The sequence below is a fragment of the Hemibagrus wyckioides genome, linkage group LG25, assembly GCF_019097595.1.
Source record: "Hemibagrus wyckioides isolate EC202008001 linkage group LG25, SWU_Hwy_1.0, whole genome shotgun sequence".
NCBI lineage: Eukaryota > Metazoa > Chordata > Actinopteri > Siluriformes > Bagridae > Hemibagrus > Hemibagrus wyckioides.
Genome location: NC_080734.1, coordinates 9,450,837 through 9,478,391, shown reverse-complemented (window position 1 = coordinate 9,478,391; position 27,555 = coordinate 9,450,837). Strand labels below are relative to the sequence as shown.

Sequence of the window (27,555 nt, the reverse complement as noted above, 5' to 3'; positions counted from 1 at the left end):
ACTTGTCTTTAGGCTGTTACAGGTGCAGATAAGCTGGGCCAGAGCCTGCAGCGTGTCAATCCGCAGCTTCACAAACTCACACTGGAACGTCAGAGGACTCAGGGGGGTGCTTGCAGCCTGGATACACACAGATATACATGCAGGCATACACATGACATGGTGTATGTTTTTACTATTCATGCACAGTGCAATAAAATAGCAGGTCTACCATACAATACACACACACACAAGTGCATACAGTGCACATAAAGACAGGAACACTCATCAGTCAAGGTGGTGAACAGCTATACACTGATCAGCCATAACATTATGACCACTGACAGGTGAGGTGAATAACACCGATGATCTCCTCATCATGGCACCTGTTAGTGGGTGGGATATATTAGGCAGCAAGTCAACATTTTGTCCTCAAAGTTGATGTGTTAGAAGCAGGAAAAATGGACAAGCGTAAGGATTTGAGCGAGTTTGACAAGGGCCAAATTGTGATGGCTAGATGACTGGATCAGAGCATCTCCAAAACTGCAGCTCTTGTGGGGTGTTCCCGGTCTGCAGTGGTCAGTATCTATCAAAAGTGGTCCAACGAAGGAACACTGGTGAACCGGCGACAGGGTCATGGGCGGCCAAGGCACAATGATTCACATGGGGAGTGAAGGCTGGCCCACGTGGTCCGATCCGAGCTACTGTTACTTAAACTGCTGAAGAACTTAATGCTGGTTCTGATAGAAAGGTGTCAGAATACACAGTGCATCACAGTTTGTTGCGTATGGGGCCCAGGTGGTCATAATGTTATGCCTGTCAGTGTATATATTTACAGTTTGAGAATCTCTGACTGATCAATAATAAAAAAGTGAAAAACAATAAGGCTGGAGCATTTAGAAATATTCAGTAATTTGTTGATTAATACATTTTTAGCCAAATCTACACAAGGACACTTTTAAACAAGTGTCTTTAATCCATGGTTTTTAAAGAGGGATGTGAAGACACCCAGGGGTCTGCGAAGTATAGTCAGAGGGACTGGGAAATCATTTTTTCACATTTTGTTAGTTTTAGAAAAATCCCAATCCAAGTTATTCTTATTTTATACTAAGTTATAATTATCAGCCTGTTAGTCTGAATTGCGTGGATGCAATACAGTTATCAATAACTCAAAATTAAGTTTATAAATTCAACAGAACAGCAATTTTAAAGTTTGTTCTGTGATTGCAGTTCTGTGATTTCTGTGAAGTTCACTATAAGCCCTATAAGTGAATAGTCGGATTGAGGGCTTGAGTTCAGGGTGTTTATCCGAAATGTGTGTGAACTGATCTACACTAACCGTGAGGGAAGTGAAGCCTTTCTGGTAGGATTGGAGGGCATCGGTGATGGCACTGATGGCTCCGCTGTAGTCTCGGTCAGTCAGGCCGGTCAGGCAGTGCTCAGCCTGCGAGAACTCCATTAGCGCGTTCAGCCAGAAGTAGAAGTGCTCAGAGGCAACACGTGTACGTAGACTTTGGTACAGCTCGCCGGAGAATTCATGGCAGCCCTGCAACACGGGTCAAATAATTATCTTACTATTTATTCCTTTTATAATATTTTAAAGGAAGAGCAAACAGATGCCTTAAAGTTTGTGTACAGTGTAAAGATTAGGCTAGTACTGCCCTCCATTTTTGCATTTGCCATCAGTTTTTAAATATTAAAAAATATTATATATGAAAAGTTGGTCAGTTTAATATACTGAATGCTAATATTTATTACTTCAAGCGTCTTTTTTCCAGTCCTTTAACTAAAAATTAATTACTGAACTGAAGCCTCAATATTAAAACTTGCTCACCATACGTGAGGCCTGACGTGCAATGCGGTAGACGGTCCAGCCATTAGCTGAGGCTTCCAACTGAGGACGAATCACGGCTTTTACCTCAGCACTCAGAGACGCCTGACTTGCAACAAACACCACTGTCGCCAAACACACCTGAGACACAGAGAAAGCAGAAGCCCCCATTATAATAGCTATCAACTAAACATAAATTTCACACCTTAATACACATAATAAAGTGTTAATTACATTCTGAAACATTACTTTGATGAGCAATTGATTTCTTTCACTGTAGACACTAACCAAAAGTTCCTGTTGTTTATCAGAGCTCCTGTGAGTGGCACTGCTGTACAGCTCCAGTAGATTTCCCAGCATGCTCTCCCCCAGCACGGGCAGCTGAGTAACGATGGCGGCCAGAGCGTGGCAGATAGCAATGCATGCCGAGTCACAGGAGTGATGCAGCTGGGCCAAGAGGAACTCCACACACATCTGGCTGAGGAGAGGACGTGCCCTCAACATCCTCACCAAACACACCAGCACCGTCTGAGTGACAATGAAATTAGTGAAAATAGTATATTTTAAGAGGTGATTAAAAAAAAAGCACAGATAAATGAACACAGATGTGAACAGAATGAGAGTCAGAGAGAGAGAGAGAGAGAGTCAGAGAGAGAAAGAACAGCATGAGAGAAACAGTAACAGCCATAAAGCAAAAAGAATGCAATGCGTTTCATTTCTAACACGAACTTCAATGTAATTTAAAACTTTGCAATGAGGATATACAAAATATTTCCTGGTATTTGGGGAGAAAAACAACAAATAAATATGTGGTGGGAAAATAGAGCTATATACTATTCATTTTAAAAGCACACTAAGGAAACAGAGACACACGTTCACATGTACAAAAACTTTGTAACCATTCTATAAGATAGCATACAGACGTGTACACACAGTAAGGTACTCACTTTCAGCGTAGTCTGAGCAGACGCATTATCGTCCTGACTGCACAACAACAGTAAAGACTTCATCCCCATCACCGTGTCCTGCTCCAACTGCACAACATCTACACAAAGAGAAAAAGAATATGAGACTACAATGTGTATCAAGTACATGAACCAGGAGTAGGACTAAACGACACACTGGCTTAAAGTCTCAAATAGCAAAGAATGCATAATATTCTTACACTACAAAGGGCCTGATGATTTCTGTAATAGATTTAGTACACAGACAGAACCAGAGGCATAAATACCAGATATAAATATACTAAAAAGTAAATAAAGTGGTGAAAAGAATTTGCATAATTTTATTTTTCTCATTCATATTTTTATTCTAATCTACTTTTTGGTTGTCTGTGTGTTGTTGTCGTCTCTGTTGTACTGGAAGCTTGAAACACTTCCTTGCGAGTGCAAATGTCTGCTTAAAAAGTTGGAAAATAAGAAATATTAAAATGAAATCGGTGAAATAAATCAGATTGCACAGACCCCAAACTGTGTATATGAACACTATCGGGACATGTGTAAGGTATACACGAGCATCTTGAATCACAGAATTACATTTAAGCTTAACATGTTGTGCTTGTGTCTGCCGCGTGTCTGTATTCTCGTTCCATGCGTCATTTTTAATTTCTACATTATATCTGACAGTATCACAAAAACTATATAAAACTGTGTTGATTTGAAAAACAGCTACAGTGATAAACATGGGCTTTGTGTATTAGGTCACTACCTTTCTCAGGGCAGGAGATGGTGATGTTAGCTAGCACAGTTATGCCGTGGGCCGCCACGGCTAGGTTGCTATGGTAACAGCAATCCTGCGCTAGCTTCACAATGTCAGTCAGGTGAGGAGATTGTGGGGATTCACCTGAAAAGTAAAGAATACGATCATCCAGTTCATTTTGAAGATAGACGCTCACACTTGAAGGTATGTTCCATGTATTCTGTAAGAATCGTTAATGTATCGGCTGCGCATATAATCGATGACCATCAGATATAAACTGACCGTCAGATTTTTGGTAACCGTCTGCATAAGGTTTGTGTGTGTGTGTGTGTGTGTGTGTGTGTAACCTGTAGTAGGGCTGAAGTACTGCTTGATGGCGATGGTTCCAGAGAGTGTAGAGAGGACAGAGGCCATGCCAAGTTTGAGACCATCATAAGGGGTGCTGAGGGCACTCTCACACAACGTCTACACACACACACAAACAATCTGAATATAACGTATAAAGGTAATAAAACGCACAGAAAACGTTAAACGATTCCATCACAAGGGAGCAACCTACAGTATCTGAACATGTAGTTATAAAGAAATATAATCCAGCTTTTAGGATTCCCACTTGAGTGACAGTGTGAATGTTCTCACCTGTATGTTCTTTTTGCTCCACATGTGAGGAGCTTTCTTAGCCAGGAGTTTCAGGTCCTGAATGGCGAGTTTTTTCACCGCTTTTCTCGGGTCTTCTTTCAGATACTGCAGAAGCAAATCAATCTGGAAAAGAAATAATAAGGAATAAAACTTTAATTTCCTAAGGCAAGCAATCAGGATAATAATCAAAACTGGGGTGGGGTTTATAAAGCCTAATGTGAATACAGTGATACTTTCCATATACACTGATCAGGCACAACATTATGACCACCTGCCTAATATTGTGCTGGTCCCAAAACAGCCCTGACCCATCATACACTGTGTATTCTGACACCTTTCTATCAGAACCAGCATTAACTTCTACAGCAATTCGAGCAACAGTAGCTCGTCTGTTGGATCGGATCACACGGGCCAGCCTTCACTCCCCACATGCATCACCGAGCCTTGGCCGTCCATGACCCTGTCACCGGTTCACCTTGACCACTTTTGATAGATACTGACCACTGCAGACCGGGAACACCCCAAAAGAGCTGCAGTTTTGGAGATGCCCTGATCCAGTGATCTAGCCATCACAATTTGCTCCTTGTCAAACTCGCTCAAATCCTTACGCTTGTCCATTTTTCCTGTTTCTAACACATCAACATTGAGGACAAAATGTTCACTTGCTGCCTAATATATCCCACCCACTAACAGATGCCATGATGAGGAGATAATCAGTGTTATTCACTTCACCTCTCAGTGCTCATAATGTTATGGCTGATCAGTGTACATCAACCTCCCCCCACCCCACCACCATACAAGACCATGAGACAATAGCAGGTTACATGTAGCATATTAATATGATTTGCTTTGCTAGTATATAAAATTAACACAAAACGTCTGACCAATGAGATTTGAGAAATCAGCAGTGGTGAGTTAATGCACCAGGCATTATACACCATGTCTGTACTGCTGCTAAAACTGTGCTTTAATTCATTAGTGTAGAGTTGTGCAGTAAGAGAGGTAGTTTAAACACACCTGTTTGGGGATGTGGATGAGAGCAGAGAGGGAAAGCTGCGTGAAGGTGTGCAGTGTAACGATCACCATGGGCGTGGAGGGGTACGAAGATACGAGCTCCTGCAGCAGCTCCCTACTTCGGGAGGCCAAGGCTGCATCGTGGTGCATGTACTGGAGCATGGGGATCAGCTTCAGCTTCAGTTCCACTGGAGTAGCCAGGCCTGACCAAAAAACACATGGATGGATGTAAATAAGAAAGGGGTTAAACACAGGGGGTTTTTGAAGATTGTAAAATAGATTTTTCACAAAATGGTTGAATTTATAATGCAAAAAATACCACAGAGACACACAAATACAGAGGCATGATCTTAAACACACAGGCTGCTCAATAAAATGAAAGCATAGTTAAAACCCTGCTAGATATACAGAGTGAACAAGTTTTACCTTGAATCATTTCACTGATCTTGTTGCAAATCCCTGCTGCAAAATCTCTGAAAAACAAAAAAAATAAGAGTCTGTAATGAAATTGCTGTAGCGGCAAAAACACCACACAAACAGCTTGTCACATATTACTGCTTGTTCAATCTTTATCTGTAATAATAATTTAAACTGTTAATAACAGTATAATATTTAATTTTAAAATAAATGGCAAATGTAGATAAATATTGTTTAGCATGCCCCTCTTCTAACATGAGCTCTTCTCTTATGGCTCTTACTTTGAATGGGACGAGAAACTGGCTGCTGCAAAGATGGCGGCCTCCACTTCCACATTGTCGTGTGAGTCAAGGCTCTGGCGAATGCTGTGATGGGCGTTTTTCCTTTCAGGGATGATAGACGCCAGGCTGCCCAGCATTCTGCGGCAAATATAAATAAACACTTTTGTTAAGTACGGTCGTGTTTACGCTCAACCTACAATCAGTCACATCACGAACTCAGCAAATTTACTACAAATTTACTGCCTCTAACAAATATTTTGGAATTGTGAAGGTATTTCCCCCTGGGATTTATAAAAGTTCTTTGAATCTTCTTTAAATCTTTGAATGCATGTCTACGCTACGTGAATGCTGTGTGTACCTGAGTGTGATGGCTCTGGCTACGGGATCGTTACTGTGGATAACAGAGAAGACTCTTTTGACAAACTCGTCGACATTCAGGATCTTCTCCAGGTGCTTCTCACTCTGCTGGGTCACCTTCAGCACACACAGCCGGAGGAAATTGTTTCTGTGGAAAGTTTTAAATAAAGTAAATTAAGCTTTCAAATGCAAAGTCTGAACATTCATGAGATTATCAGCCAAAAAGAGCTAGGCAAGATTTTTTGATCTAAGATCTATTGATGCTGTATTACAACCAGTGTATTGGCAGCTGTTCTAAATCTCAAGACTTTGATAATGTGATAAAGTGATCATGTTACAGTGCACATAACAACTAGCTAGACAGAACAACAGAACAGTATTAGTTTGAAGAAGAAAGCTGTGAGTACGTACCCGAGTCTGAAAATGTCCGCAAGTTTCAGGAAGGCAGAGTTGATAAGGATGGGGAAGGGATATTTCTGGAAGAGTTTGGGAAAGAGGACCACAGCTTCACACTGTTCCCCAAGTTTGCATGATCTCAGGCCTTGATTTGGAGACAGGAAAAGCAAAGTTAGTAAGCAGTAGCAGAATCATCTCTCTGTTAGTGAGAACTGGGTACTACATCAGAAACCACACTTAGATAGAGAGATAGATAGATAGCCAGACAGACTTTATTGACGTCATGAGGGAAATTCTTGAGTTATAGCAGCTGTATTTGTTGGATATTGCTGCATGTTCATTCCATATAAACAAGAATGACACACAGCGATGTTCAACACACCCATACCTATATGTATATTTTATTTGAAAAAAAAAAAAAGGACAGTGCTATTTCTACAGTATTTCTATCACTATACAGATGCAGTGTTATAGAGTGCAGGGCTCAATACGGCGCTCCAGCTCATATCTAAACTATATTGCCAAAAGTTTTGGGACACCCCTAAAAATCATTGAATTCAGGTGTTGTGCTTGACCCCTTAGTTCCAGTGAAAGGAACTCTTAATGCTTCAGCGTACCAAGACATTGTGGACAATTTCATGCTCTTTGTGGGAACAGTTTGGGGATGACCCCTTCCTGTTCCAACATGACTGTACACCAGTGCACAAAGCAAGGTCCATAAATGGACCTCGGATGAGTGAGTTTGGTGTAGAGGAACTTGACTTGAGTCCTGACCTCAACCTGATAGAACACCTTTGGGATGAATTAGAGCGGAGACTGTGAGCCAGACCTTCTCATCCTCCTCTCACAAATGTGCTTCTAGTGGAATGGTCAAAAATACACTCCTAAACCTGGTGGAAAGCCTTCCCAGAAGAGTTCAAGCTGTTATAGCTGCAAAGGGCAGAACAACTCCATATTACATTCATGTGCATGTAAAGGCAGACGTCCCAAAACTTTTGGAAATACAAGTTTTTACGTTTTAAAACACTACAGTAAACAGTTTAATCGTCCAGATCCAAACTTCTTCCTCGAATTGTTCCAGATTCATGTCTACTGCCTCTTCTCCCATTATATGGAAGGACAAAGACTGCTCTTTTAGTGCATTTTAAACTCATAATAGCGTACCTCCATGTTAAACTGATCAGCTCCAACACACAACATGTACAGGTCAGCAAGTCTGGTTAAATTACATTATATATCAACAATAAAAGTTGGAAAACAGGTGACATGAATATGTTAGCATAGACATCACAGACCTTTGTCCAGCTCCATAAGAGCCGAATTAGCATCTAACTCCTGTTCTCCATAGCCGGCCTCCGATAGAAAAGAGCGCGCAGTCGAGAGTGACATTTTCCTCTCACACACACACACACACTATTGCTCCCTGATTGAGAATGGCCGTTATTACCTTTAATTTAAACTAGCTTGCAAAGCTCGGTGTACTATTCACACCGCTTTTCCGAAATAACATAGCGTCCACAAAAGCAGAGCTCGGATTGGCGGACGGTTCGACAGTGTAAGCGACAAACCAATCATGGCACAGGAACAACGCTGGTGATAGCCAATCATGGGAGAGGATATAGGATTTGTTGCAATTTTGGGTGGGAAAACAACTCTTGTCAAATGAGCACTTCTTTTTCACTGACCGCCATCTCGCAGGAGGTGACGTTTAGAAAAAGGCGCGGCTTACACTCTGCACCAATGAGAATGCAGAACGTGATATTAGCGGGATTTTTGTCTCCTCTCTTTTGATGCTCAGTTTCGCGGGAACTCCAGTGCAGGCTACTTTAGTTTTATAGCGTTTCACAGGTTTTGATATATATACACAACAGTCAGGTGTTCAGGATGCTGTTTCGTTTTGTCGTCGACCGAGGAGTGGGTATAAGAAGAAGTAACGGTGAGCAGGTTTCTTTTTTTAATAGTAGAAGCGTTTTCCACATAATGCTGTGCAGTCTGGGGACGTATCCTGAACGCCCATTAGGTCCCTATACTGGTGCACTATATAGGGCTCGAAGTAATGCAGGACTACACCCTGAGTAGGGGACCTAATACTCTGTCAGGTGACATTTGCAATTCGGCCTGTGGTTTATTTCTGTCAGGAATCCACCTACATTACACTTTCAACGTGTACTTATTAAAATAGTCATTAAACTATATATATATATATATATATATATATATATATATATATATATATATATATATATATATATATATATATATATATATATATATATAATTAGATTTTGCACTGAAGATGTGGTTAGATCGATTTGCATGTAGCGACTAATAGATCATAATGTTTAGTTTGGATCTGTGGACCTTCATTATTTTTTTCCCCACAAGAAGAAATCGTTCATCAGACATCTGATTAATATTACAGAGGATATCAAAATGCTTCCTGTTCCATAACTTGGTCATATATATATACACATACCGATCAGGCCTAACATTATGACCACCCGGGCACCCTGACTGGTCTGCGTCTATGTAGCCCCATACACAACAAACTGTCATGCACTGTGTATTCTGACACCTTTCTATCAGAACCAGCATTAACGTCTTCAGCAATTTGAGCAACAGTAGTTCGTCTGTTGGATCGGATCACACGGGTCAGCCTTCTCTCCCCACGTGCATCATTGAGTCTTGGCCGCCCATGACCCTGTCGCCGGTTCACCACTGTTCCTTCCTTGGACCACTTTTGATAGATACTGACCACTGCAGACCGGGAACACCCCACAAGAGCTGCAGTTTTGGAGATGCTCTGATCCAGTCGTCTACCCATCACAATTTGGCCCTTGTCAAACTCGCTCAAATCCTTACTCTTGCCCATTTTTCCTACTTCTAACACATCAACTTTGAGGACAAAATGTTGACTTGCTGCCTAATATACCCCACCCACTAACAGGTGCCATGATGAGGAGATAATCAGTCTTATTCACTCAGTGCTGATGTTATGCCTGATTTGTGTGTGTGTGTGTATATACTCTCATTTCAACCCCTCTATCCTTTCTTGAGACTGTGGAGCTCTATTTACCAAGGGTGAAATCATCGAATCCAAGTTTCCTATTGCATGAAATAACTCCTTGTGTTTCTATCTGTTGCAGATAAACACAGGGATTATCCGTTGTCATCCCTGCTGGAGTGTTTTCAGTGTGTCCGTCATGATGAACACGTGTCTTACGGAGACTCGGGCGTCGCTGTTCCTCCTTTCGGATGCACGTTCTCCACAGGTAAAGCTCTGCCAATGTACACACATGATAGATTAGTGTGAATCTCATCTATTATAAATGTGTTGGCACATACAAGTAATATTTTTCAAATACTACAGAGGCAAGAAATGCATGGTTTCTTTTAGATTCTTGTAAATTCTTGTCCTGTATCTAAATGACTGTATGAATTGGATTGCTTCCACATGACTGGCTGATTTGGTAAAATATCCTGGAGGTAAACTTGTTGAAGAAGTTTATCTGACCCTTCCATGAATTGTTTCAGTCTCTAGGCTTTAGACAGCTGTTGTTTTAAAGGCATGGAAAATAACTGTGTATTTCATACTAAATGCAGTTCAAATGTCTGCTCTCTTAATCACACCAATAATAAAAATGTCTAATCACAGCCATTCACTAACCTGTTCCTTCACTGCTTACCTTCTACATATTAGTGCAAAGAAATCTGTCATAGTCAAATCTGACATCTCTGTGCACTTGAATGATGTGTGTGTGTGTGTGTGTATCTTGCAGCTCCCGGACAGGGCAGCACGCTGGCTGTAGCGAACGAGGAAGGGGTTGTGAGCCTTTATGACACTGAGAGACGCAGCACTGTACTGAAAGGTAAGTAAATCTTCACCATACTCCATGTGTTCTTTGTAATGTAAGAATATTTCAAAACCTTTCTATGTTTCACAAGCCAGATTACTTGCTGACAGGCCAGAAATCTTGTGGTGCATCTTATGATAAACAGTTTCAGTACTGATTAAGGGTAGGATGTTGTGTTGGGCCGCATTTGACTAAAGCCTGGACATCAGGATTAAGAAAAAACAAAGGAAAAAATCTTAAGTTGGAATTCCATTCCAGGAGCTCATTCTCCTTCTCCATCAATTTCACATCTGTTAAATGTTCTAGTTCCCAAATCTAAAATGCAACACGGCATTAAACCAACCAGTGGGAAATGAAAGACTGAAATGGAAATGCTATTGGAATGCAGAGTGAATTTCATCATAGCCTAAGCGATGCTGTTTCTCATCCACAGAATGGCTGGCACATGATAACGCTGTGTTTGATATCGCCTGGGTTCCTGGAGCAAACAGCCTAGTGAGTTCTTTAGCAACTCAGTTTGATCGTTCAGATATTTTAAATTGACTCGCAGTAAAAGTGATGTCTTTGGTGTGAAGGTGACAGCGTCAGGGGATCAGACAGCCCGGCTGTGGGACGTGATCTCCGGGGAGCTGCTGGGAAGCTTTAAAGGGCATCAGTGCAGCCTGAAGAGTGTGGCCTTTCCCAAACAAGAGAAAGGTAATCCTTTCACTCTGTCTGCAGTGAGGAATATTTCTAGTTCCTCTTATGTTTGCCTAATAATGCTTCAGTCTTGCAGGATTAATAAATTGTTTGTTTTGTATCGGAGGATTTTTTTTCCCGCTGTATGAAAGCTTTCATAGGTTAAAGCTACATTTTGTTTCCTTAGCTGTTTTCTGCACTGGAGGCAGGGACGGGAACATCATGCTGTGGGACATGAGGTGTAGTAAGAAAGGTAAGAGTGGGAATGTTGGATAACAACTGCTTAATCCCGTTATGATTCTTATACAAGTCTGCATGTCTCTTTCACTGTTTTTATCTGTCTGTCTCTATCTCTATCTCTGCCTCTTCCTCTGAGTGTCTGACTCAAATGATCCCCGTCCTCTTTGTATGCAGATGGCTTCTACCGGCAGGTGAAACAGATAAGTGGAGCTCATATGAAGATGGAGAGAAACACACCGCAAACAAAGAAAAAACGAGTGACGTCTAGAGGAATGGCTCCTTCTGTGGTGAGCCTGACTTTTAGAGCTGCAACAACTAGTCAACAGTTGTTGATAATAAACTACTTATCAAATGGATTTCATTCAGTTTTATCATGGAGCACTGAGACAGACATTACACCACTTCATTTAGCCATGTGATCTTGAGCTATCAAATCTATTTCTGTTATTTATCTGTTATTAGCTGTCAGGACACTTTGTGCAAGTTGTGGCTACATAGTGCTTTATAACCGTTTAATAAATGCTGTTTTATGCTAAGTTTAATGAAGAGCCTAGAAATTATTCATTTGGATAAATTTGAAAATAAGGGGATGTGTACTGGATATTTTTAATGCAAATGGACTCACTTATTAATACTCAGTGTTTAATACATGTACTATTAGTAGAGAGAAAATAATAACTTAAAGCTTAAATATACACCGATCAGGCATATCATTATATTATATGCCTAATATTGTGTCGTTCCCCATTTTGCTGCCAAAACAAATGACCCGTCGAGGCATGGACTCCACTAGATCCCATAAGGTGTGCTGTGGTATCTGGCACCAAGATGTTAGCAACAGATCCTTTAAGGATTTAAAGGATACTTACAGGACTTAAAGTATACTTTTGATAGATACTGACCACTGCAGACCGGGAACACCCCCCAAGAGCTGCAGTTTTGGAGATGCCCTGATCCAGTCATCTAGCCATCACAATCTGGCCCTTGTCAAACTCGCTCAAATCCTTATGCTGGTCCATTTTTCCTGCTTCTAACACATCAACTTTGAGGACAAAATGTTGACTTGCTGCCTAATATATCCCACCCACTAACAGGTGCCATGATGAAGTGAATAAGACTGATTATCTCCTCACCTGTCAGTGTTCATAATGTTATGGCTGATCAGTGTATATATAATGACATGAATCTCTCTTGCTGCTCAGGACTCTCAGAGGGGTGTGACGGCGGTTCTTTTCCGTGACGAAAACACGCTCATCTCTTCAGGAGCCGTAGATGGGTATGTGGTGAATTGGAAACGCTTCCTGTGGTTTAAGAAACCAAATCCTTTAACGGTATGACTGATGATCAGCATGTGCCTGGTCTCTCTACAGGACAATTAAGATGTGGGATTTGAGAAAGAGTTACACAGCATATCAGCAGAACCCCACCCCACTCCAGATCTATCAGTACCCAGGATCCTCCACACGCAAACTAGGTACATACATGTTTAATGACTTGCACAGCAGTCACTCGGACACCCTGACTACAGAGAACTCGCAAGACTCACGAGTATTTATTTAAGGGTGAAGATCCAATAAGTTTCAATATTATAGCATTTACTTGACTGTTATAGTCTGCCCTTTTAACAACTTTTATCAGAACAAACATTTACAATTTATACCACAATTAAATGTCTTATAGAGTTGTCATGTTGTATAGTAATTTTGAAATATTATTAATGAATGTTTAACATCTATATTTGCCATGAAACTGGCACTCTAAGCTAGTATGGCAAACTTCTTTTTAGATATTGCTCTGCGTTTCTATCAGTAAAGCCACACTTGTCTTCAATAAGGTACTTTTTATGGGGTTTTTTTCTGACTTCTCATTTCCTGTTTAATCATTTAGGTTATTCAGGGTTGACGTTAGACTCTACATGCTCCAGACTTTTCTGCAACTGCACAGATGACAATATTTACATGTTGGATGTCAGTGGATTGAAAACCGCGCCAGGTAAGCAGTGCCATACATCAGTTTTTGTCGCCGATATGTGCGGAATAAAGCCTGAAGGGGTGTGTTGTTCTAGGAAAATAATCAACCCCTGGGTGTTGTGATGTGGCCTGATGGAAAGCTACTCTTACCACACTGAGGTTGATTATTTTCATTTTAAAAGCAAATCCCGTTATGTGTGGTTCCCTTCTAAATTTTTATTGAAATTTTTGTTATTTTTTTAGCAACATGAACATTTTTTTCTGTTGTGAAACGTCTTTAAAACAAGTTCCCTCAGCAGCCTGTCTTTCTTTTCCTCTCTCTTGAAGACAATACTGTGCCAGAAAGTTTTAAGATTGACGGTTAAAGTGTTAACATGAGGCTCCTTCTAAAATACTAAATAAATGTCTCCTCACATAAAACTGACCATATGAACAATATTACACAATATTAATATCTATATATAATATAATATAATATAATATAATATAATATAATATAATATAATATAATATAATATAATATAATATAATATAATATAATATAATATAATATAATATAATATAATATAATTTTGACCAATCTTCTGTCTGATCTTTCAGTGGCTGTGTTCAGTGGCCACCGTAACTCCTCATTCTATGTGAAGTCCAGCATGAGTCCAGATGATCAGTTCCTGGCCAGTGGGTCGAGTGATGGCCACGCTTATATCTGGAAGGTGAGAGTTTTGTCTCTGTGATTTTTAGTTCTAAAGCTCTTTGCATGTGAAATTCGTGTGGCTCTCTTAAGTGATCTAAATCTTCTCTTTGTAGATTTCTGAGCCATCCCGGGCTCCTGTAATGCTTCAGGGTCACAGTCAGGAAGTGACATCGGTCACCTGGAGCCACTCTGATTTTACAAAGGTGAGCAATTTCCTGGCAGATTTTATAAATTATAGAGCTGGGGAATTTTTTTTGCTAGCTGTTAGCATTCCTACTCCTTTTCTAAACTGTGCTGCTTTACACTGGTCGCTACTTGAATTATGTGGTTCCAAATGTATGAAGTGCTTTCTTACAAAGGCATTCTGGGATATGTAGTGTTAAGTAGAAAAGTATTGCTCTATCTCAACCTCAGCATTTACACAGAATTCACTAAATATTTCTGAACATTTGGGGGGAAAACCCTTTGTAAAACTCAGACTACAGTAGTTATCAGTGACCAGTACAAACCCACCAACCATCACATGTTGCATAAGATTGGAATATGCAGATGCTCATATGGGTTTATAATATATATATTTCTGCCCCAAATAAAAACGGAAAAATCCGAGCAACATACAATGTGAATCTAGAATGATTTACAGATGTGTAGGTGTGTTGAAGTCAACAACCCCCGGAGGCCCCGCCCACTTTTCCACTCTCATATTGGCAATATTATGTCTCGCAACCAAAAGCTAAGCTGCCACTTTTATACACTAGAAAGGTTTATAGATGCATGTTCCTATTCATTGCTCTATGTAACATATTTTTCCTAGAATAGGAAGAAAGTGTGCATCTTGTCTATATCTAGTGTCTATATAAGCATCTGGCTTTCATCATAAATCCCTGTTTTACGCTTTATTCCTGTAAACTAATCTCCATCTTAACATATGGTGATGTTTGAAAGGTGTAGTAAACGATGTGTTTGACATTTTCATCCCTTTGCAGATTGCGACCTGCTCTGATGATAACACCGTGAGGATCTGGAGGCTCTGCCGCAACATAGATGGAGAATCCTCAGCAGGAGATTTAAACCTTGTAGGCTGGGCACACCGCAAAATCCAGACACCATCCCGACCATCAGGTAATAATAATAATAATAATTCTTTTAGGGGCAGTGGTGGCTCAAGTGGTTAAGGCTTTGGGTCGTTGACCGGAAGATCGGGGGTTCAAGCCCCAGCACCGCCAAGTTGCCACTGTTTGGCCCTTGAGCAAGGCCCTTAACCCTCTCTGCTCCAGATCATGGCTGACCCTGCGCTCTGACCCCACCCTCCAAGGCTGGGATATGTGAACTGTCACTGTGCTGTAATGTATACAGTATGTGACAGACAAAGGCTATTTCTAAAAACCGTATACTGTAAATGTTATTCCGCAAACTTGTACAACAAAGTGTTGTACAGGTTGTCCCCACATTGTTTGTGTTGAAATATGAATTAAATTGATACCAAACACACCCTGATAAATATCTTGGTTAAATGCGAGTAATCAGATTTCTTCTGTGTGGTCTCTGTCTCTCTCACCCACATTTTAATCTGACTAGTCCTGAAATAACTTACTGCCACAATTTCTTATTTCTTTGCTTGTTTTTGTGTGTCTGCCTGCTAGGATTTTCTTGATTCCTGTCTCTGTGTTTAGTGTTAGAAATGAACTGTTTTTCTTACTCAAATCTGATATGCATTATGATTACTGGATTCAGGATGTTATCCCTTTTTAATGCTTCTCCCTTTGTCTCTGTCAGGCTCCATCCCTCTGTCTGATATAGTAACCCCGGTTCGCAACAGGTCAGGCAGCGATGACTCTCTGTTGTCCCCTCAGCCTGGCTCATGTGCCCCCAGTGGTGCAGACTTCCCTCTACCATCTGTCACCTCCTCTCCGGCTGATGCACCCTGCCCGTCCCAGACCAAAACTCTGCTCTCCATCCCTGTCATTAACACCCTCGGCTCTGAGAGGCGTGCCAAACGCCGCCTGGACACGAGCGAGACCGCATCGGGGGAAGACGAGAGCGACGGAGTGTCCGAGCTCTATCCAGACTGTAAGAGGAGTCGGGAGTCTGCGAGTGCTTTCTGCTCATCAGCAGCAGAAGGAACAGATCAGAAGGAAGAGGGGATCAGCTCGTCTACACAGGCTGATAAGGAGAACAGCTCACCGCTGAAGGCTGACTGGCTTTCTGCAATGAGCCGAAAACTGAAACAGTCTCACAGCGGAGCTGCCTTATCTAAAAGCCCTAATGCAGGGAAGAGACAAGACTCGAGGACACAGTCCCTCTCTGTAAGTCACAATAAATAACTATATACTGCATAATAACCATTTAACATCATGGTACCAGCTTCATTCTCTGAATTACTTTAAATACCATAGAACAACTCAGCAGCCGTGAGGATTCGGTTATTCACTGTTGAGCCTTCAAAACAGAAGAAACAGCGCTTTATACAGTTTCAAGCATTTTATTGCAGATCTCAAGTTAACTTTTAGTTAGCTAAATATTTCATTTAAAGTGTAACATGAACTATAGACCAGCTCTGATTTCTTTGGTTTCTGTTTCTGTATTTCCTTCCAGTCTGATCATCTCTTCTGTATTTGTCCTTCTGTCTTCCTGGTTGTTTGAATTACTGTCCACACTGATGGAATATACACCGATCAGGCATAACATTATGGCCAACCCCCTTTTGCTGCCAATTCTATTGGTATTCTGACACCTTTCTATCAGAACCAGCATTAACTTCTTCAGCAATCTGAGCAACAGTAGCTGGTCTGTTGGATCGGATCACACGGGCCAGCCTTCTCTCCCCACGTGCATCATTGAGCCTTGGCCGCCCATGACCCTGTCGCCGGTTCCTTCCTTTGACCACTTTTGATAGACAATGACCACTGCAGACCGTGAACACCCCATAAGAGCTGCAGTTTTGGAGATGCTCTGATCCAGTCGTCTAGCCATCATAATCTGGCCCTTGTCAAACTCGCTCAAATCCTTACACTTGCCCATTTTTCCTGCTTCTAACATCAACTTTGAGGACAAAATGTTCACTTGCTGCCTAATATATCCCACCCACTAACAGGTGCCATGATGAGGAGATAATCAGTGTTATTCACTTCACCTCTTAGTGCTCATAATGTTATGCCTGATCGGTGTATGATTGTCTTGTTTGCCCATCTTTTGTCTTTCTGTCCCATCTTTCATTAATTTTCTGGCTCTGGCTCCAGTTTAATTTATTTGACTATCTGATCTGAGGCGGTAAGACTTTCTGCAGTCTGAACTGCTATAAAAAGAAAATGACTTAGCAAGAACTTGAAGTCAATTTCACGTCAGTCAATTTTCAAATCAAGCAATACGGTTCATTTAAGGACATGTGACAGTTTCTCAAAATCTCATCAGAGAATGCAGAACATTGGTTTTGCCATTTTTTTGTAATCCTAATATGTCTTTATCTCGTCTTTGCTGTTCGGATGGAGTAAAGCAGACAGAAGCGTAGGCAAGATGGAATTAGAGACAACTGTCAATGTTCCCAAACCCAACATCTGTGTACTCTTTGTGAGTTTGATCAGATTAGTTGGAGGTTAACTCATGTCATCTCTCTTCTTCTTGCTTAGGCGCTGAGCTCTCCACAGTCTGTAAAGAAGGCGTCCTCCCCGCAGACGAAAAGAATTTCCTCTCCAGCTTCTACGAAAAAGATTTCTGCGTATTTTCAGAAAACGCCACAGGACTGATTTTCATGCATGTTTGCTTCCTTGGGGAAAATCTGACCAAGGCTTGGACTTTTCTGCTTCCAGTGTTTGTGGAAGGAAAAAAAAAACTACACTAAGTTTTTAAGGAAATATCAAGCACACTGTTATAATGTGTGAATTTTACCCTCATCTTTTGTCTTTTATCAAGGCAAACTTTAGAGGAAATGTTTTTATGCAACGGATCGAATTATATTTGAGAATTCTATATAAAAGTCTGTGCGTTTAACTTTACCATTCCTTGAATCTGTTTGCAAAGTTGTCATTAACTGAGTGTGTGAAATGTGTGTTATCAGTCATGTTCATAACACCTTTTTGTATTATATATATTTTTTTATTGGGTTTATTGTATTTTCCCTCTTCTAACTGTTGAATAGTGTGTTGGTTTGAACCGGTGATTAAATGCAGGCACTCTGCACTCAGTAAAGACTTCCACTGGGTGAACTGAGACTCTTATTTCATGACTGAAGTAATATAAGCTTTCTTGAAATGCAGCAATGCATTAAAGCAAATCTATATATCTATTGTCTTTTCACACTGCTTCAGAACAGTTTGGAGATGGTAACTAAATCGATCATAGTGTCTGTGTATCTGTACAGCTCTTTTATTCCTGGTGTTTATTTAAAAACATGCATAAAGGAGTTTCCGGCGAGCAAGACATGCCCACCTGTGCCTGTCAGTCCTGGTGAAATGGGTGGCAGTGAATCCCTTTGTATCACTGTAGTGTCAGTGTTGTATCTATTTCTTTGTTTTTGCTGCTGTAAGGTTTGTTGTTCATATGCAGTAATTGTTTTATCCTCTTCAGGATCATTGTGGAACACAAAGTGTGAGGCGGATACACGCTGGATGGTTCAAGGTTATGTTTTTGTCACATATGTGTTACATATATATTTCTTGTTACAATAGATAAAATAGAATGTAGTAAATTATGATAGACATATAATAAATATCTAGTATTGTATGGAGAGTATAAATAGAATTTATGCGGTGTGCAAGTTTTCCCTATAGCGTTTACATACACTGATGAGGCATAACATTATGAGCAGTGACCGGTGAACATTTTGTCCTCAAAGTTGATGTGTTAGAAGCAGGAAAAATGGACAAGCGTAAGGATTTGAGCGAGTTTGACAAGGGCCAAATTGTGATGGCTAGACGACTGGATCAGGGCATCTCCAAAACTACAGCTCTTGTGGGGTGTTCCCGGTCTGCAGTGGTCAGTATCTATCAAAAGTGGTCCAAGGAAGGAACAGTGGTAAACCGGCGACAGGGTCATGGGCGGCCAAGGCTCACTGATGCACAAGGGGAGTGAAGGCTGGCCCGTGTGGTCCGATCCAACAGACGAGCTACTGTTGCTCAAACTGCTGAAGAAGTTAATACTGGTTAATACTGATAGAAAGGTGTCAGAATACACAGTGCATGATGGGTCAGGGCTGTTTTGGCAGCAAAAGGAGGACCAACACAATATTAGTCAGCTGGTCATAATGTTATATCTGATCAGTGTATTTCCCCTGAACTGTTTTGTATATGTGTGTCTGTGACACCAGTCCATCTTAGGGCACCAGGTATCCACATACGCTCTTATTCACACTTCCAGAGTCACCAATCCTGCATGTTTTTGCAGTAACCCACACTGGCAGGGCAAGAACATGTAAATCTCCATTCAAAAAGTAACCAGTGCTCAGGCTCAAACCAGGGACTTTGGGACTGTGAGGCAGCAATTACAATCCTTCCTAATCTTGATGCTATTACTTGCCATTGTGGGCTGGATGGTCTGTGAAGGAGTCTGACTATTAGAAGGTCCATTTATAGGAGATTTTCTGCAACAATAAAACTTTAAATTTATATTTAAAATTGTTAGAGCTACTTTGGCTTTGCAGCACCAGGGGGCGACAGACATATACTCATAGCTCTTGGGTACCTGTTGACCTTGAAACCAAAACTACGTACAGGGTATAAATCTCTTAGCATAGAGCGTAAGTGTCTTCTAAACCCCTGATGTAATTGCAGTTTTAATGCCACACAAGCCCAGGATAATTGTTTTAAATAAATAACATGGGGTAAGTCTGTGCTACTCATGAAGCTTGACATTACTGAGCAACAACTGCATATTTAACATGCTGAGACGTCATAAACAGGAAGTTTGACAGATCACAGAGAAGCAAAAAAAGCCTGTAGAAGTTTTTTAGGAATATTCCAACAAATATTTCTTACACACCAACATGTCTAAAGTGGTCCAGCTTGGAAAATATGTCTAACTCCATCCTCAATAAGAAGATTGTCATTTTGCTCTTTGATATATGCAGTGTTACATTAGATAGAGCAAAGCTAGAAGTTACACTGAATAAATGTTAAGTATACATTTACAACAACATGCTGTTTTATTGTATTACAAGATTGTACTATAAACAGTGAGGCGATAAGAGCAGTGGATTGGTTTACAGTAAAGTACCAGAGAACACAATGCATAGTGGGATATCTAACGAATGGTAATAATTCCCCTTGGGTTGACCTTGAGTTTAACTTCATTCGCTGGTAAAACCATGAACCAGTGCACATTATCTGTTGTGGCAAAGGCTTTGAATTAAAGATTATGTCACGTGTTCAAATCTCAACAAAGCCAAACCTTCTGCTCTGGTGTATCATGCAAATGTACTGGATTATGTTTTATTTTTTATAATTCATATTATTTAAATGTATTTTACTTGCAGACCTTAACAGTATATTGCTGAAAAGATAACTGGTGCAACCCGAAATATATTGTGAATAAAAAATAACAGGAATTATCAGTAAAGATATTACAGTCATTTGTTGATTTGGTGTTAATAAGGTTTATTTTACTACCACCGCTGTCTCCAGTAAATGACTGTAGATTTGACAGTAAATGTTTTACAGTGTAGTGTAAACTTACACTATATTGCCAAATGTTTTGGGATGTCTGCCTTTATGTGCACATGAATGTAATATGGCATTGGCTCGCCCTTTACAGCTATAACAGCTTCAACTCTTCTGGGAAGGCTTTCCACAAGGTTTAGGAGTGTGTTTATGGGAATTTTTGACCATTCTTCTAGAAGTGCATTTGTGAGGTCAGGCACAGATGTTGGACGAGAAGGCCCGGCTCACAGTCTCTGCTTTAATTCATCCCAAAGGTGTTCTATCGGGTTGAGGTCAGGACTCTGTGGTTGATGTTCCTCCACACCAAACTCACTCATCCACACCTTTATGGACCTTTCTTTGTGCACTGGTGCACAGTCATGTTGGAACAGGAAGGGGAGCGTTTCCAAAAAGCATTAAATTGTCCAAAATGTCTCGGAGTTCCTTTCACTGGAACTAAGGGGCCGAACCCAACCCCTGAAAAACAACACCTGAATTCAATGATATAGAGGGGTGTCCCAAAACTTTTGGCAAAATACTGTATCACACATGACTGTAATTGCTTGAGCAAGTGGTATAAGTTAGACTAAAGCAATATACAGTATACAAACATTTTCATTACTCCAGTTTATAGTGTATAGTTTTATTATGTGTATAAAATAGTTTGTCTGTCTTCAGTAAGTGTTCAGAGAGGAAATACAAGTTAAACCAGTCCTGACCGATGGCCGCCAGTGTCTGCTGTCCTCAGGGCTTCATGGGGGGAAAAATATGCAGGTCAGTGAGCAGAGCTACAAAGCAAAGCAATGTATCCTCAGTTATAAAAGCTACACTGGCTCTTTGTTTTAGATGTGCACTCAAGCATGTGATTTGCAGAAGTGTATACATGTTTGTGCATGAATAGGCCACATTTGTTTTAAGGATCATTTATAGACTTCACTGTACTCTTTTATTCACTGGTTCCCAATATGAGCATCACCTTCACCATGAAGCTGACACACTGTGTTGTTGTTGTTTTTTTTAGCACATTTTGTATTTTTAAAATTGAAAAAAATATGCTAGTTTTTCGACATCATCTCACAGCAATACGGCTGTGGCTGTATCCCAAATCTTTGCCTACGCCCTACAAAAGCGCCCTATAATCCAATATAAGCTAACAGGTTTGGAGTCTCACGCTACATCCAACATTTGGAAAGCAGCCGCTGGCTTGTCGAACGCGACCAAATACGAAACATCTGATTGGTCGATGGTGTTCCCACCCTCGCGTCTAATTGGTTGAACGTCCCGTCCATCATATACCATCCGCGTAGTACTCGAGCAAAATGACTGTAGCTGTCAGTTACAATGTACAGTTTTCGTCCTGTACGTTCACCTTAAAGGTCAATTCTCGGTTAAACAGCACTGCATGGCTCTCATGTGCGATCGAATAGACTGTACCGACTGCTCTTTAGTAGATATTGACGTGGATTTAATGTGAGGAGTGTGCTGGCTGTGGAATAATCTGTAATATTTACAGCAACTGCGGTTAAAAAATGTCCTAAAATCGATGTGTTGGGAATTATGAGTAAACCCGGCACGACGACAGCTGGGTGTTTTTATACAGCGACGCTGCAAACGAGCGACTTTTACTTGTTCGTCTGGCACTAAACGTTTCGGAAACCTGTGGATTACTTTATGAAGTGAAGCCGAAACTTTTCACGACAGTTGACACTGTGGACACTCATTCACATGTCAACGGTATTCCGATGTACGACTGTCGGAATAAAGCTGCTTTGTTGCTAGGTTACATCATTCTTTAAGGTTAGCTGCTATATCATTAGCTCCAGCGACCGGGGCGAACATGTCGGCGGTCTCCGCCACCGAAAAAGTGGACGGGTTCACTCGAAGATCCGTGAAGAAGGCGCAGAAGCAGCGGAAATCCCCGAGCTCGTCTCGCTTTCGGAGCCACAGTACCTCGGGAGAGCTGTCAGCCTTGCCGCAACTCAGAGGTAACGTTCACGGTAAGAGGATCATGGGGCTGCGCGTTAAAGCTGATGTTAATACTGATCACTTTCACTGGCGCTACTAGCCTACATCCCATAATAAATAACCCAGGTCTGTTCTGCTGCTTTATAATTTCCGTATAATATTTAATTCGTTCGGGGTCAATTACAAAAAAAAATCAGATATGCACCATAAAATTGGCAATTCTATTATTTAACAACTCAAATATTTTAGGTTTAAAGTAGTATAGTAGCCTAAAGGCCTGCAGTTACACCAATAACTCGTTATAGAAAAACTCGGCGTTTGATTGGTCATCAAATCAACCAATCAACAAGCAGTCTTTGCTGATGAGGCGGGATTAAACCAATCATAACTTTAAGCTTTGTAACTTCAGGACATAGTTCAGCAGTTTGTTTCTATGGCAGCGCACGATGCTATTTTGAGAAAAAAAAACAAACCCAAACAACAACAACATATATATATATATATATATATATATATATATATATATATGTGTGTGTGTATATTTTGGACTCACAAAATAAAACATATTAAGAACATATTGGCCTATAAATAATGTATGAATATATTCATATTTAATGAATATATTTCCTTCAATATTAAAATATTGTATATTTTATATTAATAAGTAAATAAAATATATATTAGTATTGAATTGAAATACACACACTATATTGCCAAAAGTTTTGGGACATCTGCCTTTACATACACATGAATGTAATATGGAGTTGGCCCACCCTTTGCAGCTATAACAGCTTCAACTCTTCTGGGAAGGCTTTCCACAAGGTTTAGGACTGTGTTTATGGGAATTTTTCACCATTCCACTAGAAGTGCATTTGTGACGTCAGGCACTGATGTTGAACAAGAAGGTCTTTCTCACAGTCTCCGGTCAAATTCATCCCAAAGGTGTTCTATCAGGTTGAGGTCACGACTCAGGTTGTGCAGGCCAGTCAAGTTCCTCCACACTAAACTCACTCATCCATGTCTTTATGGACCTTGCTTAGTGCACTTGTGTGCAGTCATGTTGGAACAGGAAGGGGTCATCCCCAAACTGTTCCTACAAAGATGGGAGCATGAAATTGTTCAAAATGTCTTGGTATGCTGAAGCATTAAGAGTTCCTTTCACTGGAACTAAGTGGCTGAGTCCAACCCCTGAAAAACAACACCTGAATTTAATGATATGGAGGGGTGTCCCAACCCTTTTGGCTATATATATATATATATATATATACATTATTTATATTGTATTATACTACTAAATATCAGTTCAAATATTCTTTTATTCATCTTCACTCACTCGCAGGGGATTGTAGGTGGGAAGATACTGTGAATGGGATGCCACTTCATTACAGGGCACAATTCACAGACTCATTCACAACTAGGGAGTAATTTAGAGTTGTCAAGGGAGGAAAACAGACAACGTGCAAAACTCCGAACAGGCAGTAGCCGAGCTCAGGATTGAAATGGGGACCTGAATATATGGGATTGCTACCTGCTGAGCCAGAATCTTTTTACCCAAAAGCAATTTTTAATATTTGCATCTATTCATCTTTCTCGTCTTGCATAATATCAGAATGCAATGTCTCTGACACTGAAGCCACTTTGGTGTTTGTTAGCATCACATTATATTACTGAGATCTCGTGTGATCCGCACCATCTGGCATTGTGTGTTCCTGAAAAGAAATAAACGGTAGTTGTGAAGATATCTCGGTTATTGTACATTTCTCTGTGTGTGTTGAGTGAAGTGCCATGACTCATGTAGTAGGCATGGCTAAGGGTCAGAGAATTCAGCTAGATCTGTTATGTAGAAATGTTATATCTTCTGTACAATTATTTACAAATGTGTGCAGAAGTTAATGTAAAAAGTCAGAAGATTATGAATGTATTTATAATATTTATAAAAGAATATTTAAAAAAAAATTGGTAAACATGAAACAGTCCAAGTCCTTTGTGTGGATTTGTTGCATGTGTGCACAGCATGTGCTGGGTATTTTGCAGAAAGCTGACAAAGTCTCAGTTTGATATGTCGCTTGTTGCTATCAGCAGATTTTCAATAAGTGACGAATACTCATCTGTTCCTTTATCACTCGCTACAGCATACATAAGCACTAGCAGGCTGTTTTTTTTCTTTTTTTGGTAGTTGCCAAGTCTGTTCAAAAAACACACAGGACGAAATAAACCCTACTTTCTATTTACTTTTCATTGAGTGTGTGTGTTTAAATGTAATGCCCTTCACACTGGTGCTATACACCTCAGTGCTGTACATACAGATCTTACAGTTGCTGTATTACGCACGGTGACTGATGCACATAACGATGGTGATTGTATAATAATAATAACATGGGGGTGGTGGTAGCTCAAGTGGCTATGGGTCATTGACCGGAAGGCTCAAACACTGCCAAGCTGCAACCGTTGGATACTTGAGCAAGGCCCTTAACCCCACCTGCTCCAGGGGCGCTGTCTCATGGCTGACCCTGCGCTCTGACCCCAACTCCCAAGGATGGGATATGCGAAGAAATAATTTCATTGTGCAGGAATGTATATGTGACAAAAAGACAACTTAACTTATGTTTTAATTATATATCAGCTTTCTCAAAGATCTCTACACAGTACACAGGACTAGACAAGAACTCTTTGTGCTAATGAATGTATCCGATGTCCACCTCTGTGAGTAGCAGCTTGTAATTTAATGTGGGAACAAAAATTTCTTTCAATGCTGGATAATAATTTAAACTAAACTGATTTCTCTGTAATTCTAAATAGCCCATAGGAGTGAGTGTGAGTGTGTGTGGTTGTCTGTCTATATATGTGGCCCTGTGACGGACTGGCGACCTGTCCAGGGTATACCCCTGCATTTTGCACAGTGTTTGCTGGGATAGGCTCCAGCAGATCCCCGTGACCCGAATTAGGAATAAATCGGGTATAGAAAATGGATGGATGGATGGATGGATGATATCTCTGTCTCACGCAAGCTGTTGCTTAACTTGTCATTCAGTGAGAGTTTAGAGTTCATTATCACATGGATATAAAGACATTTCTTGTTTATCAGCATGGTGGTGCAGTTATGACCTGTAATAAAGTCATGGCTAAATTGATTAGAATATAAATATGAATATTTCATATCAGCACTCGCTTTATATCAGCACATGTCCATGCATGCTTTTTTGAAAATATCAGTGTGTGTTTATCAGGATATTCTGGAAAAACAACATATGGAGATACAAAGATAGACGTCTATCATAAAGGTAAAAATATAATAGGACAGGCCTCTAAGGGTTGAACGTACTTGAGTTGAACCTGACTGCTTGTGTCTTTGTAATGCTTTAGTGGACTAAATCAAGCTTGGTTTCTGATATCATTTAGATAAACCCTCTATCAGCAGAGCAAACCCTAGTTTTATCACTGTAGCACATGTATGTTTACATTTAATTTATTAATCCAAAGACATTCAGATATAAGGAAGAATCCAGCCCAGTCACAGAGCTTAGCAGTCCAGGGTTAAAGGAAACCACAATGAAACACATGAAATTATATATATTAATATGAGGCTTATATTGAAATAATTCTGGTATGTTTAGTGATCCTGCTGCTAATTTTTCACCTGGATCAATATTTCTGTTATTTTCTGATTGGAGGTGCGGACAATCACTTTTTACTCCTAGGGATGAACTAATACAGTTTATTTTTGAGTATGAATGTATTTTTGGTATTCGCTGTTAATAATGCTAGACATGTTTCAGCTGTATTTCTGTATGAGCTTCTAGTAAGAGAAAAAGCAACAGCTCTTTTCGATTGTAATCTGTATCTCAATGCTGCCGTTCTTGAAAGACCTGAACAATTCCAGCACTGGAAAACTGCCTGGAGACACATTTTCTATTTTTTTTTCCTCCTCAGTCTTTGCAAGGGAAACAAGGCTGATCTATGGACATTAACCTCTCCGTAATCCCTCTGGCTCTCTGCAAATCTTTGCAATATATCTTATAACAGAAGTGGTTCTTACATCACAGACACACTGTATGCACTTAAACTTTATTTGCAGAAATTTTAAGTGGTGTCCTAAATGACCTACTTCACATTGTGTGCTTACACTAGACGCTACATGCTCTGCCGTCTAGTTGTATGAATTTTAGAAGGTCCATATCGTCTCAGTTGGAACACTAGGTTTTTATTAATTTACCAGAAGTATACGCTGTTTCTCAGTTTAAGGTAAATGACAACAAAAATACAGTGAATTTTTAAAAAAAATGTTAATAAAAATAAATCACACAATCTAAGCTAATTTAAAAGACTTTTGTTAGACATCTTGTCTTTGCCGAAGTGTCTTTGGTCATTTGAAAAATGTCTCAATGCCTGGTCAAGCAAAGCTGCTTTGAGTTCATGAAGTGTCCAACATTATACATTATACATTTTTTAGTGTGAAAACATGACATTTACGTACACTATTTATACTACAAAATAGCATAGAGCACTGCCATTCTTTGCTGTAAAACAAGATTTGTTAAACTAGTCCAATCTGGCAACCCTAATCCTGTCAATAACTGCTCTGCCCTCTGCTTCTTCCTTGAGCATGGGGCAGCATGGTTCATGCCCCAGTGGGCCTTTATTAGTGCTTGGTTTTTTAAGTTTACTTTTTTGACCACTAGGTGCAGTAATTTGTAACTCTCATGGAGATGAATGAGGCAGTGAGAACGCTGTCTCACTATTGCGTAACATCTACACCCGTGAGAAAATAAATGGAACAGCAGCATATACACTGATCAGGCATAACGTTATAACCACCTGCCTAATATTGTGTTGGTCCCTCTTTCGCTGCCAAAACAGCCCTGACCCATCATTCTGACACCTTTCTATCAGAACCAGCATTAACTTCTTCACCAATT

General features: G+C 40.3%; 3 protein-coding genes across 4 annotated transcripts in view; 2 read left to right on the top strand and 1 right to left on the bottom strand.

Moving 5' to 3' along the window:
- ints7 (integrator complex subunit 7) overlaps window positions 1–8,132 on the bottom strand; it is a 15,861-nt gene extending 7,729 nt beyond the window's left edge. Inside the window, exons 1-14 of the mRNA XM_058378979.1 lie at window positions 7,905–8,132; window positions 6,625–6,754; window positions 6,215–6,361; window positions 5,857–5,994; window positions 5,585–5,631; window positions 5,162–5,361; window positions 4,145–4,267; window positions 3,853–3,970; window positions 3,515–3,649; window positions 2,755–2,852; window positions 2,096–2,335; window positions 1,811–1,948; window positions 1,316–1,522; window positions 1–117 (exon numbers count right to left, since the gene is read on the bottom strand). The exon at window positions 1–117 is cut by the window's left edge and continues 78 nt beyond it. Of these exons, the coding sequence (XP_058234962.1) occupies window positions 1–117; window positions 1,316–1,522; window positions 1,811–1,948; window positions 2,096–2,335; window positions 2,755–2,852; window positions 3,515–3,649; window positions 3,853–3,970; window positions 4,145–4,267; window positions 5,162–5,361; window positions 5,585–5,631; window positions 5,857–5,994; window positions 6,215–6,361; window positions 6,625–6,754; window positions 7,905–7,998 (1,932 nt within the window). The 5' untranslated portion in view covers window positions 7,999–8,132. The remainder of the gene's footprint in view (window positions 118–1,315; window positions 1,523–1,810; window positions 1,949–2,095; window positions 2,336–2,754; window positions 2,853–3,514; window positions 3,650–3,852; window positions 3,971–4,144; window positions 4,268–5,161; window positions 5,362–5,584; window positions 5,632–5,856; window positions 5,995–6,214; window positions 6,362–6,624; window positions 6,755–7,904) is intronic.
- A 271-nt stretch (window positions 8,133–8,403) lies between these two features.
- Window positions 8,404–18,252, top strand: dtl (denticleless E3 ubiquitin protein ligase homolog (Drosophila)). Its single transcript, XM_058378665.1, has 15 exons — window positions 8,404–8,545; window positions 9,756–9,881; window positions 10,389–10,478; window positions 10,897–10,958; window positions 11,039–11,159; window positions 11,329–11,394; window positions 11,556–11,668; window positions 12,584–12,657; window positions 12,752–12,855; window positions 13,269–13,373; window positions 13,952–14,064; window positions 14,159–14,248; window positions 15,032–15,167; window positions 15,822–16,351; window positions 17,672–18,252. The coding sequence occupies exons 1-15, from the start codon at window positions 8,494–8,496 to the stop codon at window positions 17,786–17,788; spliced, it is 1,899 nt and encodes a 632-aa protein (XP_058234648.1). The 5' UTR covers window positions 8,404–8,493; the 3' UTR covers window positions 17,789–18,252.
- A 3,717-nt stretch (window positions 18,253–21,969) lies between these two features.
- The window catches only part of ppp2r5a (protein phosphatase 2, regulatory subunit B', alpha isoform), a 39,283-nt gene continuing 33,697 nt past the window's right edge, over window positions 21,970–27,555 (top strand). Inside the window, exon 1 of one of the 2 annotated variants that reach the window (XM_058379357.1) lies at window positions 21,970–22,659. In XM_058379357.1, coding sequence (XP_058235340.1) covers window positions 22,512–22,659 — 148 coding nt within the window. In that variant the 5' untranslated portion in view covers window positions 21,970–22,511. Of the gene's footprint in view, window positions 22,672–27,555 lie in introns of both variants that reach the window. The other variant, XM_058379356.1, reaches the window with a different exon arrangement.

Bases quoted from the DNA above. Each gene is read 5' to 3' on its own strand.
- dtl (XM_058378665.1), top strand. From the start codon at position 8,494: ATGCTGTTTCGTTTTGTCGTCGACCGAGGAGTGGGTATAAGAAGAAGT. The intron at 9,882-10,388 runs GTAAAGCTCTGC...TGTATCTTGCAG, and splicing joins CGGATGCACGTTCTCCACAG to CTCCCGGACAGGGCAGCACG. The intron at 10,959-11,038 runs GTGAGTTCTTTA...TTTGGTGTGAAG, and splicing joins TTCCTGGAGCAAACAGCCTA to GTGACAGCGTCAGGGGATCA.